General features: G+C 39.6%; 3 protein-coding genes across 3 annotated transcripts, besides 1 other annotated feature; 2 read left to right on the forward strand and 1 right to left on the reverse strand.

Annotated features, from left to right (window-relative positions):
• Positions 1–375: 375 nt before the first annotated feature.
• BEWA_003820 (HEAT repeat domain-containing protein) lies at positions 376–8,094 on the forward strand (the record flags this gene model as incomplete). The annotated part of the gene is made up of 1 exon (XM_004830583.1): positions 376–8,094. The coding sequence occupies one exon, from the start codon at positions 376–378 to the stop codon at positions 8,092–8,094; it is 7,719 nt and encodes a 2,572-aa protein (XP_004830640.1).
• Positions 8,095–8,560: 466 nt separating this feature from the next.
• BEWA_003830 (signal peptide-containing protein) lies at positions 8,561–9,424 on the forward strand (the record flags this gene model as incomplete). Its single annotated transcript, XM_004830584.1, has 1 exon — positions 8,561–9,424. One exon carries the CDS (start codon positions 8,561–8,563, stop codon positions 9,422–9,424), a length of 864 nt encoding a protein of 287 aa, XP_004830641.1.
• A 663-nt stretch (positions 9,425–10,087) lies between these two features.
• Positions 10,088–10,170: a sequence feature (A-rich).
• A 57-nt stretch (positions 10,171–10,227) lies between these two features.
• Positions 10,228–16,377, reverse strand: BEWA_003840 (hypothetical protein; the record flags this gene model as incomplete). Its single annotated transcript, XM_004830585.1, has 1 exon — positions 10,228–16,377. The coding sequence occupies one exon, from the start codon at positions 16,375–16,377 to the stop codon at positions 10,228–10,230; it is 6,150 nt and encodes a 2,049-aa protein (XP_004830642.1).
• Between the last annotated feature and the right edge of the window lie 663 nt (positions 16,378–17,040).

Below are 17,040 nucleotides of genomic sequence, written 5' to 3' on the forward strand. Positions count from 1 at the left end.
TCCTAGATTCCTGGAGATGTGGCATCCATCATGATCATCTCAGAGTATCAGCCCATAATGTGCCAGTTTAGTGGTCCTTGGCGGTCCAGTCCATAGTCTGGATAAAAGGGCCAAAGGGAGCACTTGTAGCGATCCTGTGACCCTCATTCAAACGCTATAGACACCAAAAATGAATGTGTGAAGAATGAATGGCTGAAACGAGCGCCAAGGGCAAAATCATCCTCTGGGAGTCGACCCACGTGTGTGCCGTCCGCTGCTCCTTTCCTCCGCCGCCATTTCCTTTATTTTTTAGCATAAAACTAAATTTTGGTCTGCGGCAGTTTGTGTCCGCAAAGGATGAGTTGGACTGATCAGTAGAAAGAGTTGAAGCCGATAATGGAGACTTGCGGACCAGTTTTAAGCGACCGCGTGTTAACTCGACTTAAACGCGGCATTGTGACCAGATCTGAGCTCAGTGAGGTCTTAAATGTAGCAAAGTGCTGGTTAAAGTGCAGGAAATGCCAAACAAGGGCTGCACAGGCACAGGAAGATGAAGAATCTAAACAACCCGTGGCAAGGAATGGATCGTCGGAACCATCTGATTGCACTGCGTCCTCCAAATGCGACGTAGAAGCCTCCATCGTGACCCTAGTTGAGGCCCTGGACAGCGCGTTATACCTAGAGGGTGCCCCTTGGCACAAGAGCGGATTTAGAAAGCTTAAAAGGTCACTACTGAAATGTGTAAAGGTCATTTTGGCCCTGTACAGTGTCCCATTTGCAAAAATACCCCTTCTGGTCTCCAGTGAGCTGCTAGGAGTTGAAAACGGAAGAAAGGAGCAGCTAGCAATACTCAAGGGTATCATCTCAGAAAGCAGTAAATACACTCGGCCAGAGTCCATAGACGCCCTAAGCGCCCTGATTTCAAGCCTGACGGCTGAAGAATTCGAAACTGTCTACGCTGATGTCGTAAGGAGGTTAAAGAGGAACAGCAAAGTTATTCCCTACTTTGCATACAGAATTGTAAAGGCGGTTGACAAGAAACTTTTGGAACCCAAACTTGAAGAGTTTGTAGATCTCCTCAAGGAGCTCCTTGTGACTGAGAATTTGAGCGCCTTTATATTCACTGCGCAATCTCCAGAGGACCAGTACAAATCTTCCCGCTACTATTTTACTTGCAGGACCCTTGAGGAACTCTCAAAAGTAAATGGCGTTGGATCCTGCATTTGCAATCTAATTTCCTGGTTTAAAAACTCTAGAGGGAATGTAGTTGATCAGGAAAAGAGGGTCAAGGCTCTCATGCTACTCTTTCCGGATCACAGGAGTTTTTGTAATGACGCAGAAATTGAGGCAAGGAAGTTCAATGTGGGTGTTTTAAGAACAAGTATTGATCCTTTGCTTGATACGCTAGTTAAAAATGCAACTTCGCATCAGTTCGAATCTGTTCAGCTAGGCTTTATTCAGCTCTTGTCGGTGTTAAATAATCTGCTCGGGGATTCTGACGGTCGTTTTGTGGAAGGCATGCTCAAAATACTCGGGGGAATAACGCGCGGTATTGGCGGAAAGGAGGTTAAAATTAATGAAAAGGTTCTCTACACTCTTTTAAAGGGTCTAGAGGATGCTAGAGTTGAGCAATATGCATCGGCTATAACCGATTTGAAACTTGTAGTAAAGGCAATAATAGATAAACCAGTTTATCGCAGCTGCTGTTTGCAGGCATTGTACCTGTTAGCAAAGAGCTCTACAGACTTTGGAGTTTCCATAGCGTCCATCTTTGAGGAAGGGAATTGTAAGCCAGAAGATTTTATAATATGCATCAAACTGTATATGGAGCTCCTAAAGGTTGATGGGCAAGTTTTCCCATGGAAAATAGAACCCCCTTCTTCTGTAAAAGAATTACACGCTCTTTGTACAAACAAGGTACACCCGTTTTACAGAAATCTCTTGGTCTTGTTTGAATCTCTAAGTAAATATGCACATGGACAAGCATTGGTAAATGCTAGCTCTAATGGAGTTTACACTGTTGAATATCTGCGCAAATTGTTGGATTCATTTGTTACTACAATTTTGAGTAACGGCTCTGTTCATGTGTATGGACTTGTTGTGGCGATTTTGAGTAGGCTTGAGGATGGCCACGAATACAGCGATGCTTATGGAAAACTTTATAGGAGAATAATAAGGGCGTTTGGTAGTGAGGGCTCTACTGGCTTTGTCTCTCTATTACTGGTTCAGCTGGTGTGTTGCAGAGATGGCGGCCATCTAGAGGGAGATTACTTGTCCGTCCTTCGAAAGTTTTTCTCTGCACCTCTGAGAATTAACTCCCCCCTCGAGCGTTGCGTAATAAAAAGGTTTTCTTTGAGTTTAAGTGACGCTCTGGAACATGCTAGAGTAAGATTGGAAGATTTGTTTTCCGTGGATCTTGTAAAATATTTTTGCCTGAGAAACATTTATAGCTCCTCACTTGAAGCCATAATCAAAATTCTTTTTACTGCTTTGGAGGAAAATCTGAAACTTTTATCAAAGTATGAACGCGAAGATTTTGAAATCTATTTTGCTCCTGGTGATGTACTTTATGCAGATAGCCGCTCTTATCAGCCAAACCTCTACAGCTCTTCCGAGAACACCAAAGTCTCCCTTACAAAACAGCAATTGGATGAAATGCGCTACAAGGATCAATGTGAAACACGAGAATCTATTTCGAAGTTGGTTCGTAAACATTTCAATGCTTATGTTGCATTGTCCCGTTTGCTAATATATAAGAATGCTGAAATGGGTAATTATCTTGGCAAAATGTTAGAGATATCCAAGGCTAGTATCCAATACAGGTGTTTGGGTTGTTTAACAGAGCACCTTATAGAAAGAATATGCAAGGCGTTTTCTGGATCAAGTGTTAGTTCCACAGGGATATCTAAAGCTTTGATCTATATTTACACTCCAGAGGACTTTAGGAAATATCCAAAGGGTTTGAAATTCCCTCTGGATGATGTTGATGCAATAGATTCGAACCTCTCGCTGTTACTCATGGAAATTATACGTTTTACCCTCCTTAAAGGTGAAAAGTTGGAATGGAGTGGAGCGTCTGCAGAAACCATTTATAGGGTATCCATGGAAGTTTTAGTCAAACAGCTCAAATCTGGATTGTCCCTAAGTCCGGACGACGTTTTAAGGATCGTGTCGGAAACATCAAAGCACGAAGATTTGGATAAACTCTCGGCGGAAATTCTCGAGAGTTCTGTATATTTAATGGACAGGAATCAGCTTGCACAAATTTGCCATTTAGGTATGCTCTCTAGAGCGGACATTGTTATTCCATGCATAAAAACCTACATGAGTTGCAAGAATGAGGATTATACGCATATTTCACCATACATTAAGGTATTCAATATTGAATCCTCATTGTCATGTACACTAGATCGGCTCATTGAGATTATTCCGCGGTATTTTAGTGAGGAACCAGTTAATCTTGATCTGGCAAGAATGTTTTCTGATGCACTATTAAATTATGATACGCTAGAAACGCTCTCTAAATTGCATTCCCTCTACTCTCATTCATCGCTTGTCACAAAGGGTGCTATTCTGGCCATTTTGCACGTCTACTTTGAAACGGCGCTTATCAAGCATCCACTTAGAATTGACGTATATAGAGCTTTATTAACTTTCTCGGATAATCAATTGATGGGAGACCTTTTAAAATCGGTGAATGTATTAGTTGCAAATGAAGATGACATTCAGAGCGCACTTGCACAAATAAAGGGAATGTTGAACATTTACGCCAAGCATGGACAAGCTGATGGTGGACAGGAAATTGATGTAGATGAATTACTTTCAGATGATTCTCTGATTTCTAGGCATAATGCCTATGGTTTTGGACTTATAATAATGGGTTTGTTAGCTTCAAAGTTGGCGGAATATGATAATATAATTCAATGGACACTGAGGGCAATGTTAAAACTCATCATATCACCGAATTCTCCGTATTTAAACCAGACTCCTGCAGTAAATACTGCAATATCCACGTGCATTGTGAAATGTACCAGAATGTGTATTTTACAGGGTACATCTGAAAAGAATTTTATATCGAAGCAAATAGATGAGTTCTTCAAAAGGAGTCTTGCGGATAGTGTGTATATACTCCCCTTTACGTCTCTTTTGAGGGGTTCAGGAGTTGTGTCTTTGCAGGAACACAATGTAGTTCCAATGATACTCGCTGGAAGCTCTGCGGATCCTCTACATCCACTCCCCAGCAATGCGCCAAGTATACTCATAATTGAGGGTTTACACAAAATCTTTGGGCATTTGTTTGAGCCTTACCTTCCACAAATTCTACCATTGCTCCTTGAAAATATTCAGCTTGAGAATACGGCAAATCTTATACTCGGTGATGTTACAGAGCCTGGATTCTCTCCATTGTTAAATATCGTGATTAATAAACTTTCAAGTGAAACTGCAGCCACAAAGGCTTATTGTTTGAGACTAATATCTGTGCTTGTTCGGAATCCTCGCGTTAAGGTGAACGTGATACAAAACATATCTAGAATCATAAGTGAAACGTCTACATATACAATTGACACAAACAAGGAAGTAAAGGCATCAGCAAACGAACTTTTTAGCTCTATAGCTTCACTGATGCCAAAAGACTCTCTTTTGGTCGACAGCCTGGAATTAGTGATTGAAGCATTGGTACTACCAACAGATGAAAAGCTAGGGGAAATAATGGATCATTTGTTAAAGGTACAAGTGGAGTCGAATAAGAAAGGTTCCAATCATTATGCCGGAATTTATGAACTTGGATTGCTACAACCCATTGTACAGAGGGGTTTAAAATCGAGATCTGGAATACAACGTGAAAAGGGTTTATCTCTTTGTTCATTCATATCATCTGCCATAACTAGCGCTTCTGATCTTCAAAGCTTCTTCACGAGTGTCATGAGTATCCTCATTGAGCTACTAAGGGATCCACTACCGGATGTGAGAAGCAAGGCTGCCAAATCCATTGGATCATTTGCACAAAAATTCCACGAATTTGATACATCAGCATCTGTACTTCCATGTGTGGACGCGTGTATACACACGCTTTTGGATTGTTTGTGCAAGTTCACCACGTCAATAGAGAGAAGTTCCGCAGCCTATGGACTTGCGGAGGCACTTCAGGCTGTACCCTATGTTTATGTCAACAAGCTAGTTCTCGACCTTCTTGAGAAGTCTACCAATCAAGAACCGGGTGAAGAATCGGAGTCATCAATAGCTCCATTCATATACCTTCCATCTACTTGTTCCGATGTCATATTGGACAACTTGGAGCATGTACTTTCTAGGTTGCTGGATACCTTTGAATTTTTAAATGAACAAGTTAGTACAACTGCGTTCAAGGCTTGCAGGGCGATTATAGATGCTTGTATAGTTGATAGAGAAGAAAAGGAGGGATTTAAGATAGAAAGGGAACAAACGGGCAAGAAAGATAGCCCATCGTATTCCCTTGACGGCCATTTGGGAACTCTCTTTGAAGCTTTTATAGGCGCTCTAAAATCAGAAAACTGGCAAACTAGAGAATACATGTTAATGCTATTGCAACATTTAAGTTCAAAGTGCGGAGGCTCGAAAGTCATTCAGACGTATCTTTACATTTATCGGTTTGATGATCATGATGTAGTACAGTCGACTGCACTCTCATTCTGGAAGGGGCTAGTATTATCGCAGGTTCTTAATCGCATTTTTGACGACCTAATAGATACTCTTATTAATATGTTGATGGATGAGGATTACATTCTCAAGGTTCTCGCCGCTAAATGTATTTCAAATCTTGTGGAGAGAATGCAAGACAGAGTAGTTAAAGCGATATTACCAACTCTCTACTCTGAAGAGAATATGGACGATCTTGAACCATATGAGTCGAGCATAATAAGGTGCGGATTTTGTATCGGTATTGGTGCTATATTCCAGGTTGCTTCCAAAGAACTTGTGATGGAACATGTAGAGTCGGCAACTGCATATCTTCAAGAATCTCTATGTTATAAGGAAAGTTCTGAAGAGGCCTCAGATGCGCTTGGAATATTAGCCAACATTTTTCCTGATATTATTGTGCATACTGTAATTCCGAACCTTTTGGAAATGGCTCTATCTGATGAACCATCTGAACAAGAGGATGTCGACTCCAACCGTATCTTATATATACAGGGTCTTGAGTCCCTCGTTACATCCTATAATTCCTGTCTTTTCCAGATTTGCAACGAGTGCATAGATGCACCATTGGATGTGTATAGGCTCACTCTTTTGGAACGTTTAATGTGTATTGACAGAGGCACACTCATAATGCAAGATACGCACTACTTTGAAACTATATTAGATAAACTATTCGAGTGTGAAGACGCTAGTGTGCTGACTAGGATTGAAAGCTTTCTAACTATACTGGATGGAGACTGTATACACATACTCATTTACATTCTTATCCACAAGCTACAAAGTTTGCGGTCTGATGGTGATGCTACCTACTATGTAGAGTATGGTAGATTTATTCTGAATATAATAGCGGGCTTGCTTAGAATAAGAGGTGAAGATGTACAAAAGCTCCTTTACGAGATCAGTCAGGCATTACTCCCATTTATCCTTGAGGAAAAGGCATTTTTAAAAGAGTCTGGTCAAATCCTCGTTCTCTTTGTTGAAATTTGCGAGAGATTTTCCGTGGCTAGTAGTTTTATCCAGTCCATATACAACACAAACGTTTGGAGTTCTTTGGAAAGTTGTGAAAACTCCACTATTTGCAACAAGGAGGTTTTGGAACCGCTCTTATCTTTCTTGCAAAAGTGTTTAATGAGGGAATCTCAAAAGCAGGAAATTGCTCAGTCCATATTGCACATTTCAGAAATTGTGGATAAAGATTTACTGGGTCCATTTTTGCTAAAGATTTTTGGTTCAATTATTCGTCTATTAAATACCTCTGGGAATCTTCAGCTCAGGTCAGTCTTGCTAAAATTGTCAGACAGGCTCTTGGAAACAAAGTTTGAATTTGTAAGACCCATAATATCGCAACTGCAAAGCACGCTATTAAAGTGCATACAGAGTGAAGATCCGATCCAATTAATTAGTTTAAACTTGTGCAAGATACTTTACCTGGCACCAAGAAGACTCTGCACAATTCTCTCTGAATTAGAAGCTATACTATATCCAAAAACTGGAATACAACCACAACCTCTAGTTAAGCAGGCCACTATTGGAGTTTTGCGGGAGGTTCTCGCAAAGGCTACCGTGGAACCAGTTTATCCTGCACAAGAGGTTAAAATGTATTCAGCAGTTGCACTTGATCTGACTGGCCTAGACAGCTTGTGTAACCTCCTCATAAACCTGTACCAAGAAACAACTGGAAATTTGAAGGGACTAGTGGTCGAGTCTATAGGATTTGTCATGTATATAAAGGTGTCGAATGTGATTTCTTCTCTAGACTCGTCACTCGGTTTTGATCATGGGCTCTCTACCGAGGGTAGCTTTAATTCAAAGGGCTCGAGCAGCACCGTTGAAGCTGAATCAGAGGCATCACCTACAGCTGCCCTTGAAATTCTGGTAAACACGCTTTTATCGCTAGAAGTTGATAACCACTTGCAAGTGATTTGGGAATGCTCAAAAAGTGAGACTGGTTGGTTGATACTCCACAATTGCCCCTTCTTTCACACAATCATGGATTCCTGCGCAAATACCGACATTCCAAGTGCCAAACAACACCTTGCAAAAATTTACAGCGCAATATCGTTGCATGCCGCCACTTCAACAGAGGCTCTCGACTATTTGGACGCCAAGTTCAAGACTATTCCGCAACCCGCACATTTGCCATCTGGCCTACAAACTTGCCTTTTGAAGATATACAAGAGGTTTTTGAGGAGCTCAGACAAGGCTAGACTGGAAAGGAATGGATATGCTGCAGTTGGCATCATATGCGCAGCCCTGGCGGACATTATACAAGCTGGGTCATACAAGGCCAAGGTGGGCAGAATTCTCGCAATTTTATTCTCAAGGGTGGATTTTGGACAAGTTGAAAAGCACAAGGCTGTTTCTCCAAACATTTGCTCCCTGCTAAAGCAACACCCGAAATCAAAGACTGTCCCATGTGACACAAGCGATGAGGAATGATGCTGTCTGGGTTTGCAAATCAGTATACGGAATGCATAGCTCATTCTTGCTCAAATTGTAAAGGTATTTTTATGTAATTTCTAGTAGGAAGTATGGAATGTTTATACTCGCGTTTTTGTTTCACGTAGCTCTCTTCATGCAGGAATATCGCCAAGACAGGTGTTTGGATTTGCGTAAAGAGTGGCATTTTAAAAGTCTCTGGAAGAGTCTCGGGGGTATTCTTTATGAATGCCTCCGTCTTGAAGGCCAGGTAAGATTATAGGCTAAATGCAGGGCTATAGCAGACCGTGTGATGGCTAATTAGGTGATTGTATTTTTATAGATTCAAAAAGTGCCAAATACCCATAGAATTCATCGTCTGGAGCACGGAGGAAGAAGATATTCATGGAATCTCTTCCATCTGACCCATTCACCATCGGCATTACACATTCTTCTTCCTTTACCTTTCTAGTCTAAATATCGCAGGATGAAGGTTCTAGCAGTGCTATGGACAGTGTCTCTAGTGAGACTATGCAGCGCGAGATGCTGTAGAAACCCTAATGCTTTCCGTAAAGGGGCTGTAAACACTACCCTTGACCTCTCTTCTCCTGATCCTTCATTGGCTAGAGACTATGAAAGTACTGTGGATGGAGTAATCTATTACTCCTACTTTCCCAATGGAAAATTGTTCAGCAGGATCATGGATGATGGAGTCACTCTCTGGGAAGCGGAAGGCAGTGAAGGGTGTATATCGGCAGAATTGTATTCCAAGGGATATTACTCGCTCCTTTTCGTAGGTATAAAGAATGGTTACGATTTCCATACCAGGTGCTTTGAGAAATTTGATGGAAAGTGGAAGGAGATTGGCATGGAAGAATTTAAGAACTTGAAGGCAGCGATGGAAGAATGTGTAAAACCGTGTGAGCATGACTTCCAAGGGGTTACATTATATCCCATTGATGAGGAATTGGTGGAGAAAGTCACTAGTCCACCTAAACCTTCTACTCCCATTACTCTGGATCTTTCTCATCCCGATGAAGCCGAAATAGTTGTGAAGGAAAATAAGGAATACGGAGTGACTGTTAAGGTATACTCTCCCAAAGATGCCTTCCATATATCCTCTGTTATGGATTCTTGCAAGGAACTGTGGAAAGCTGGCGGGGAGGAAAGATTTACCTCCGCAGGTTTTTACACGAGAGGAAGTCTATCATTCCTTGCCATAACCATAAATAAGGGTGAAGAATTAGAATACAAGTTCTTTAAAAAGGTAGGTGGAGTATGGAATGAAGTAGATGAAGAACTCTTTGATGACGAAGTGGGTAAGATGATGGAAGAATACGCAGAACCTTAATTTAATGGTGGATTTTCTGGCGAATCGGTGGATAATGTTAGAACTAGTTCACCTCAATCTGTAACTACCATTCCATGTGTCCTTGATCTTGCAAATCCTGATGAATCAAAGGTAAATATGGACATAAAAGATAGCAATGGAGTAGTATTCAGTGAAATTACCCCTAAGGATGGTGTCCTCATAAAATCTGTTGTGGTTGGAGAGGCAGTTGCTTGGGCGGCTTCCGAAAAGGAAAAGTTTGTATCTGCAAGATTCGCACACAGGGGTGGATGCTCTCATTACCGTAGGGATAAATAAGGGTGGTTATTTGGAGTCTAAATTCTTTGAAAAGGCTGATAGTACATGGAAAGATCTCACACTGGATGACTTTTTCAAGAAGTTTGACGAAATGAGAAGTGCATAATCATGCTTAAAGACTCATAAACCCAATGTATCGTGTTACAACATTTTAATTGTACAATATAATGGCCATTTAAAGACCACTCATTATTCACCCTGTGGATGGATACTCACCATTAATGCAGTATAAACCTGCCAGTAGGCAGTACTATGAAGTCTAACTTTAATTCTTGTTATCTTAGTATGTAGTACATTACTAGGTAGTATGTAGCAACTGTAAGGGAGTCCAGAGAATCGTAGTTATGGATGCTACCAAACAATCTCACAACAATAAACAGTAAAGTACAGACAATGACCCAACAACAAGAACAGAAACAACTAACATAAAACAAAAACAAACCAACAAATTAAGACCAACTACTCAGTGTAGATTCTCTAGTCTCCCTACTGGAGAGTCCATAGACTCATATTTGCCTAACCCAAGGGTCTCCTTTAGAACGTTTAAATGCCCACCAACCAAGTCCAGTAAGACCTCCAGCCCCGGCAAGAGTACCAGAGGTAGAGCCTCCAAAGATAGCCCATGATCCTATAGTAGCAGCAACGGTAGGACCAGTAAGAGATTCAGCAGTAGCTTCAGGAACAGGATCTTTAGGTTGAGCAGATTGTTCACCATCATGAGGAGCAGTTCCAGCAGTAGCATGTTCACCTTCAGGAGGTTTACATCTACTATCAATGGTGTCAAGTGCCTTTTTGACCTCTTCATGCTGAGCAGTACTAGATAACTTATCTATATGTACCCAATTACCAGGAATTTCTCCAGTCGTATTCTTATACCATTTATGTTTAACAGTAGGATCGTCAGTGTTTATGTATACCATAAGAGACTTATCATCACTATCACACCGATATACCTTAATCTCGCCAACATCAAGAATGTGTCTAGTGAGAGTAGTTTCTCCAATTAAAGGTAGTATTATGTCAGAATTCCCATTCTTAAAAGATACTATGTGAAACTTATTCCCATTGGTACCTGTTTTGAGAAAGTGCTCATAAACTTCATAACTTCCAAGAGGGTTTTCACTACCGGAAGTATTATTCTTAGTAACTTGCATTCTTTCACCATGATAAGGATCCAGATTATTATCCTTAACACAGGCATCATAATCATTCTTCTGACTAATATCTACGATGACTACACTATTGAGTTTGCAGTTTAGAAGATGAAGTTTCTTTGTAAGATCATAAGACGGATCGTTTGGGCGCCATTCCTTCCATTCTGTATTATTAGGAAGACCTTCATTCTCATAGTAGGTTTCTTTAGCTTCTTCACCTGGTTCTTTAGTAGTAACTTTGACGAGAAGCGGTCTACTAGTATCCTTACTATAAGTTTCTAGGGAAGTCCAGTAATAAACAGATACTTTAGTAACCCTAGACATAGGACTACTTACAATTCCAGTAGTAGGTTTATCATTATAGTTCACCTGTTTGAGTGTAAAGTAGTTCCTACCATATACAGTGTGGGAATATTCAGTGAAATCTGGAATAGAACCATCGCAGTGTCCAATTGCTATAGCGTAAGAAGCACCTCCATAAGTAGTAGATTGTCCAGCACTAGGTCTATTGTAAATGTTTATAGTTACTAAAGGTGGTTTACAGGTGCTGTCAAGGGTATCAAGAATGTTTAGTATTTTTGGAGAATCAGAGAGAATAGTGGCATTTAGTTCGTATGATACAATCAAACCAGTGCTGTTCGCTCTCTTAAACCATTTCCTTGAAATATTAAGGGCTTCCATGTGGATAAGAAGCGGCTCTGAACTGTTCCGACAGATAAATATTGTAACTTTAGAAGTATTTCTAATTGGCAAACCTGAGCTCAAACCACTAAGAGTTGTAGGAGTACCTCCATTATTGAATGCAGAAATGTTAAATGTTCCAGATGGATTTGGAGTATGTTCATAAGCAGTATAGTTTCCAAGGTGACCATGATCATCTACTTTAACAACCTTTACTTTCTTATTAGTATGGTAATCTTTGGGATCTAGAGGTTCGTGGCAATAATCAGCAATCTTACTAACATCTATTTGAACAACGTCATTTATTTCACAATTGAGCAACTCTAACTCAGCCTGACTAGGATGACCAGAAGATGCCCTAAGTTTATACTGTTGCCACTTACCATCCTTACTGTTCCTATAGTATGTAGCCGTATTACCATCCTTAGTAGTAATCCCTACCAAGAGAGCATTATCTAACTCATGCCTCCAGTAATAAGCAGAAACTGAGGTGACATTCTCAGTCCTACCTATAACAGGAATATTACTACCGTCATCACTCTTTACTTCTAAGAGTATGAACTTTTCCCCACCATTTTCAAGCTTATGTTTGTAGTCGTAGAAGTTTGCACTATATCCCTGTTCAGTAGGATATGGAGATCTTTTAACACTAATGCTTTTCTTTCCAGTAGAATCTTGGTAGTAATGAGTAGTACCGTCACTCTTTACCTTTTTGTTTTTTGAGAGATAAATGGTTACTTGTGAATCAGGTAGAACTACAGGGACTACAACTGTTGAACCACCATAATCTACAGTGCTAGGACTCGTGTAGCAGTCTACCAGTTGCTTACACCCGACTGTTCTTAGTATCTTTGTAATTTTATTGAAACTATCACAGTTATTCCCAACATTATTTGGTGTTACATTAGATAGATCAGTAGATACATTTATCCATTGAGCTTCGTCATCATTCCCTCTTTTATACCACCCCTTAAAGTCTGATTTAGGTTGACCCCCTTGAGGATCTATATATATTGGTGCTGGTTTATCTTGACAGTAAAATACAGAGACACTCTTTACACCAGAGATTGGGAATTTTAATTCATTAGAATTTATACGTTTTCTATTGGGGTCATTGGCAATATAGTACTTTATCTTGGCAAGTCTATTCGTTGTTCCTTTAATGGAATGAACGTAGTAGGTTAATATACTGGAATTGCCTATTTGAATAGACCTGAAATCGACTCCAACCTTACCACAACAATATGATCCATTGTCCCTAGTTCCTGATGATAGATCCATGGTAACCACTTTGTTGAGTCGACAATTGACGTCATCCAATTCCTTCTCTAGTTCTTCACCTTCCAGTTTATTCTTTTCTTGGGCACCGCTCCAACTTTTCCAGTTGTCTTTGCTAGAGTCGTATTTATACTTTCCAGCACTATTTGCTATCTCAATGATGAGTGGGTTTTTCATTCCGTTATCATGTTTCCAATACCACACGGAGTAACTAGCCACTTTCTCCTTTGGTATAATATCTGGAATATCACCGCTTGATCCAAATATTACTTCGTCAACCTTGAAAGGAATATCATCAGATGCTTCATGTGTAAACATATAGAAGTCAGATATATCTGGATACTCTCCCTTCTGTAAACAAACTTCACCACTGTTCTTTACTGTATAAGTATAATTATCCCCTTTAATATCCATATTTATGTCAATTATAACATTAGGCGTTGGAAGTAGAGTAATAGCACCAACACCAGGAGTTGTAAAAGTAGTAACTGACGGGATTGACGCAGATACACTAACAAAAGTAACTCTATTCTGTTCTTCTACAATTCTCTGATCTTCATGTTCATCGTCTAGTCTGACAAAATCGCCAAAACTGTTTTGTTCATAGTCCAGGTTAACAAAACTATCAAATATTTTATCCAAGGCAAACTTCTCATCTGGAACATCTACAAAGGGTTCAGAAACTCCTTGTGTATCATTATTACTCGTATAAAATTGTTGACCAGAACTACTAGTTCCTCCTGGATTAGGTCCTCGGGGAGTTTGCAAAGGAGGTTGAGTGCACGCATTTGTACTATTTTTGATACCATCTAGAAGGATTTTAGTCTCTACTCCATCTTTATTTTCAAACTCAGTGGTAGATTTTCTCCAATTATCATTCTCTTCTCTCTTTAACCACTTTTCATTTCTTCCGTCCTGGTAGATGCGCATTGCAACTGGATATCCTCCCGCACAATTTGGGAAATATACGATGACCTTTTCAACATTTTCAAGAGGAAAGTCTATGTCAGTAACTTCTTGTTTATCGTTTCCATTGTAAAATGAAGATACTGTCAAAGCCTTAAGGGGGTCAACTGGAGTATGTTCGTAACCCGTGAAACCTGGATATGCGGACTTTGGCTCTGAAGTAACCATAATCATCTTCTCATGTACATATCCAGAACTATGACAATAAGGCTCTTTGGTTGTCCTAGATACATCTATTTGAATAACACCATGTATTCTGCAGTTAACCTCATGAAGCTTCTTGGTTAAATTCTCGGTAAGGCCCTTTTTATTATCATAAAATCCATCCACTTCTTTCTTACCAACTGGTTTCCATTTAGTACTCTCTCTACTGAGATTTTCATACCAATCAGATTGTCCTCCATCCTTTGGCTTAAACTCAACCAGAAGAGGTACTCTAGAGCTTTTAGTCCAATGGTAAATATTCAAGGTTATCCCGTAGTCATATAAGGGGACAATATTAGTGGGATTATTATCATAAGTAAGTCTAGAAATTCTTTTACCGACATTAACATTATAGGATGTTGCTTCATAAATCCTTTCTGCATCTTTTGGAAGGGATAGTGATCCATGCAAAGTTATAAAGTTATTTTGTAAACAGGTAGATCCTTTTTTACCATAGAAACTTGTAAGATTTGTTGGTTCTGTTAGCTCTATAGGAATAGCATTGTTATTCTCACAATTCCAGTGATCCAAAGACTGTAATAAACTTCTTCCCTGGTTACTACCAGATAGCCAGGATGAACCTACACTGTCTCCTTTACCATAGTACCTTGTATCTGGTTCACCGTTCCTTTTAACTTCAATAATTATAGGCCTAGTGGTATTTCCTTCCCAAAAGTATACATTAAAGGTCTCTATAGCAGATATCTTTTTACTTGATCCTATTTTATCTCCACCAACTAAATGCTGCTGTACAACAAAAAATCTCTTATTAGTAGCTGGCCTGTGGGAATTCTTGAAAAAGTTGGCTAAAGGAGTATCCTTAGACTTTGTAACAAAAATTGGAACTTTCTTTTTTGGATTAGAGTCATCACGATATTCACGGAAGTTTTTTCCTTGTTCTGGAATTTTTGTAATGTCAAGCTGAACACCATCCGCAGAAGTCTCCATGTGACATGGTCTCAAACCTAGAGTAGCTCTAGCACTTTCCAACAGGTCTTTAAGTCCGTATATAACATTTTCAGGAGACTGGCAAGTAAATTTGGGGTACACCCTCCAGTCATTCCCATTTGTTTTTCTATAGTACCATGCATAGTTTTTTCCACTCCTGGCTTTAACACTAGAACCAGTTTCTACACAAATAAGAAATGGTTTGTCCTTGTCGCATGGTGACACAAATGTCATAAAATTAGTAACACTCCTAGATGGCAGAGGCTTCTCCTTGAAGCTTTGTGGTAAGCCATTAACGACAACCTCAGATATGTTGAAAGGCGTTTCTTCAGAGCTTAGACTTGGTCCGTATCTATACGCATAAAGAACAGGATCTGTGCCGATAGCCTCACTATACCCATAGCGTATTCTATTCTTGTGTAAATAATGTTTTGATTCGTGACAGTTTTTCTTCTCCCCAATATTTATCTGCACCGTTTTGTTATATATGCAGTTCAGAACACTGAGTTTCTCCTTAATCTTTGAAATATAATCAATGTATTCATGGGATCCTATTTTCCAGATTGGTTTCCATTTATCATGTTTTACATCATTTGTTATATTCTCAAACCAGTATGAGATTCCATTGTTTAGTTCCACCTCGATTAGAAGTGGATTTTCCCGTTGAATGTCACCATCCCAGTAGTAAACGTTAACACTCTTAACATTATATTCCTCAAGTTGTATTGGAAGGTAATAGCCTGGGAATCCTTTGTTTTGTCTCCTGTAGGTAATCTGGTTATCTTTGTATGCCAGTATGGACTTATCTGAAAGTGTTCCAGTAAATTCATACTTGGTATATCCAAGTATCTTTGACGGAATGTCATTTTTAACTGTGACATTAACTGGTTGGTTACATATTGGACATTGATAATCATTCTGATTATTCCCATCAGAGTTTATCCTTACAGCATGAGATACAAATAATCTGCATGAAATTTTCTTTAACTTATCTGTAAAATCATTCTTTGAGCTATATTTGTCATTTTCAGGATAACTGCCATACCATGCCTCTCTATCAATCCTTTTCCATTTCTTATTAGCATAATGTCCAACATTTTCAAACCAATGTGTTTTTCCTGCACTATCTCTAACCCTTATGAGGAGAGGCTTCTTGATAAAACCTTGTTTACCATCGAATCTAGAGTGGAAATACGTGGTTATGGAATCTGCCAGATCAAATGGGTGAGCATACCCTACTCTTTCTATTTCTATACTTTTCCAAGTAGCACCTGAAATCTTAACAGTTGGTTTGGCTTTATGAGTGCAATATCTAAAATCCGTATTTCCTACCGTTCCCGCTTTTGCGGTTAAGTATTTGCCTCCTTTACATCTACATACTCTATTACATCTATTATATATGTTCACAACCGGTAAAATATCCATCCATTATTATCGGTGTAAGGGATATCAGTTAAGACCTTTGAGTTGTTTTTTTAAACCTTCTATGTTATATGTTTTTAATTATGCGATATCCTATTTCACTGCTCCAGTACTAGCTTTGTTCAGTATCTATATTCCATTCATCCTCCCTCACAACTAGTTCACCGTCAGAGAGAGTGTCCACAGAACAAGATGAACAACTATCAACACAGTCTTCAGTAGTACAGTCAACACTCACGTCAGTAGAAATTAGTTCGTCTATCCAATCACCAACTTCCAACGAGTCCATAAGAGTCTCTAGCAGTAATACGCCTAGACAAACATACCTACTGGAGTAAGCCCAAAGAATAAACCAGATGGACTAAAGGAGATAACCGCACAAAGGATGGTAAGACTGGTCCTAGTAAAATTATGGACACTGGAAGCCTTCAAACTGGGCCCTTAAGCACATGCATTATGGAGATCTTGTGACTCTTACAGCACTCATCTGGGAGAAATGTTTTGGTGGAGGATTCCCTAATAAAGAACCCAGTGAAGAGTCCAAGGAAAACTTCAAGAGCTTCTTCAAGTGGTTCGCCATATTTACCAACCTAGCACTGTGTTGTTCATTCATCCTACTCCTTATTGCATCTACATGTGGAGGAGAATCTGATAAGACTACTACTG

The sequence above is a fragment of the Theileria equi genome, chromosome 3, assembly GCF_000342415.1.
Source record: "Theileria equi strain WA chromosome 3, complete sequence".
Taxonomy (NCBI): Eukaryota; Apicomplexa; class Aconoidasida; order Piroplasmida; family Theileriidae; genus Theileria; species Theileria equi.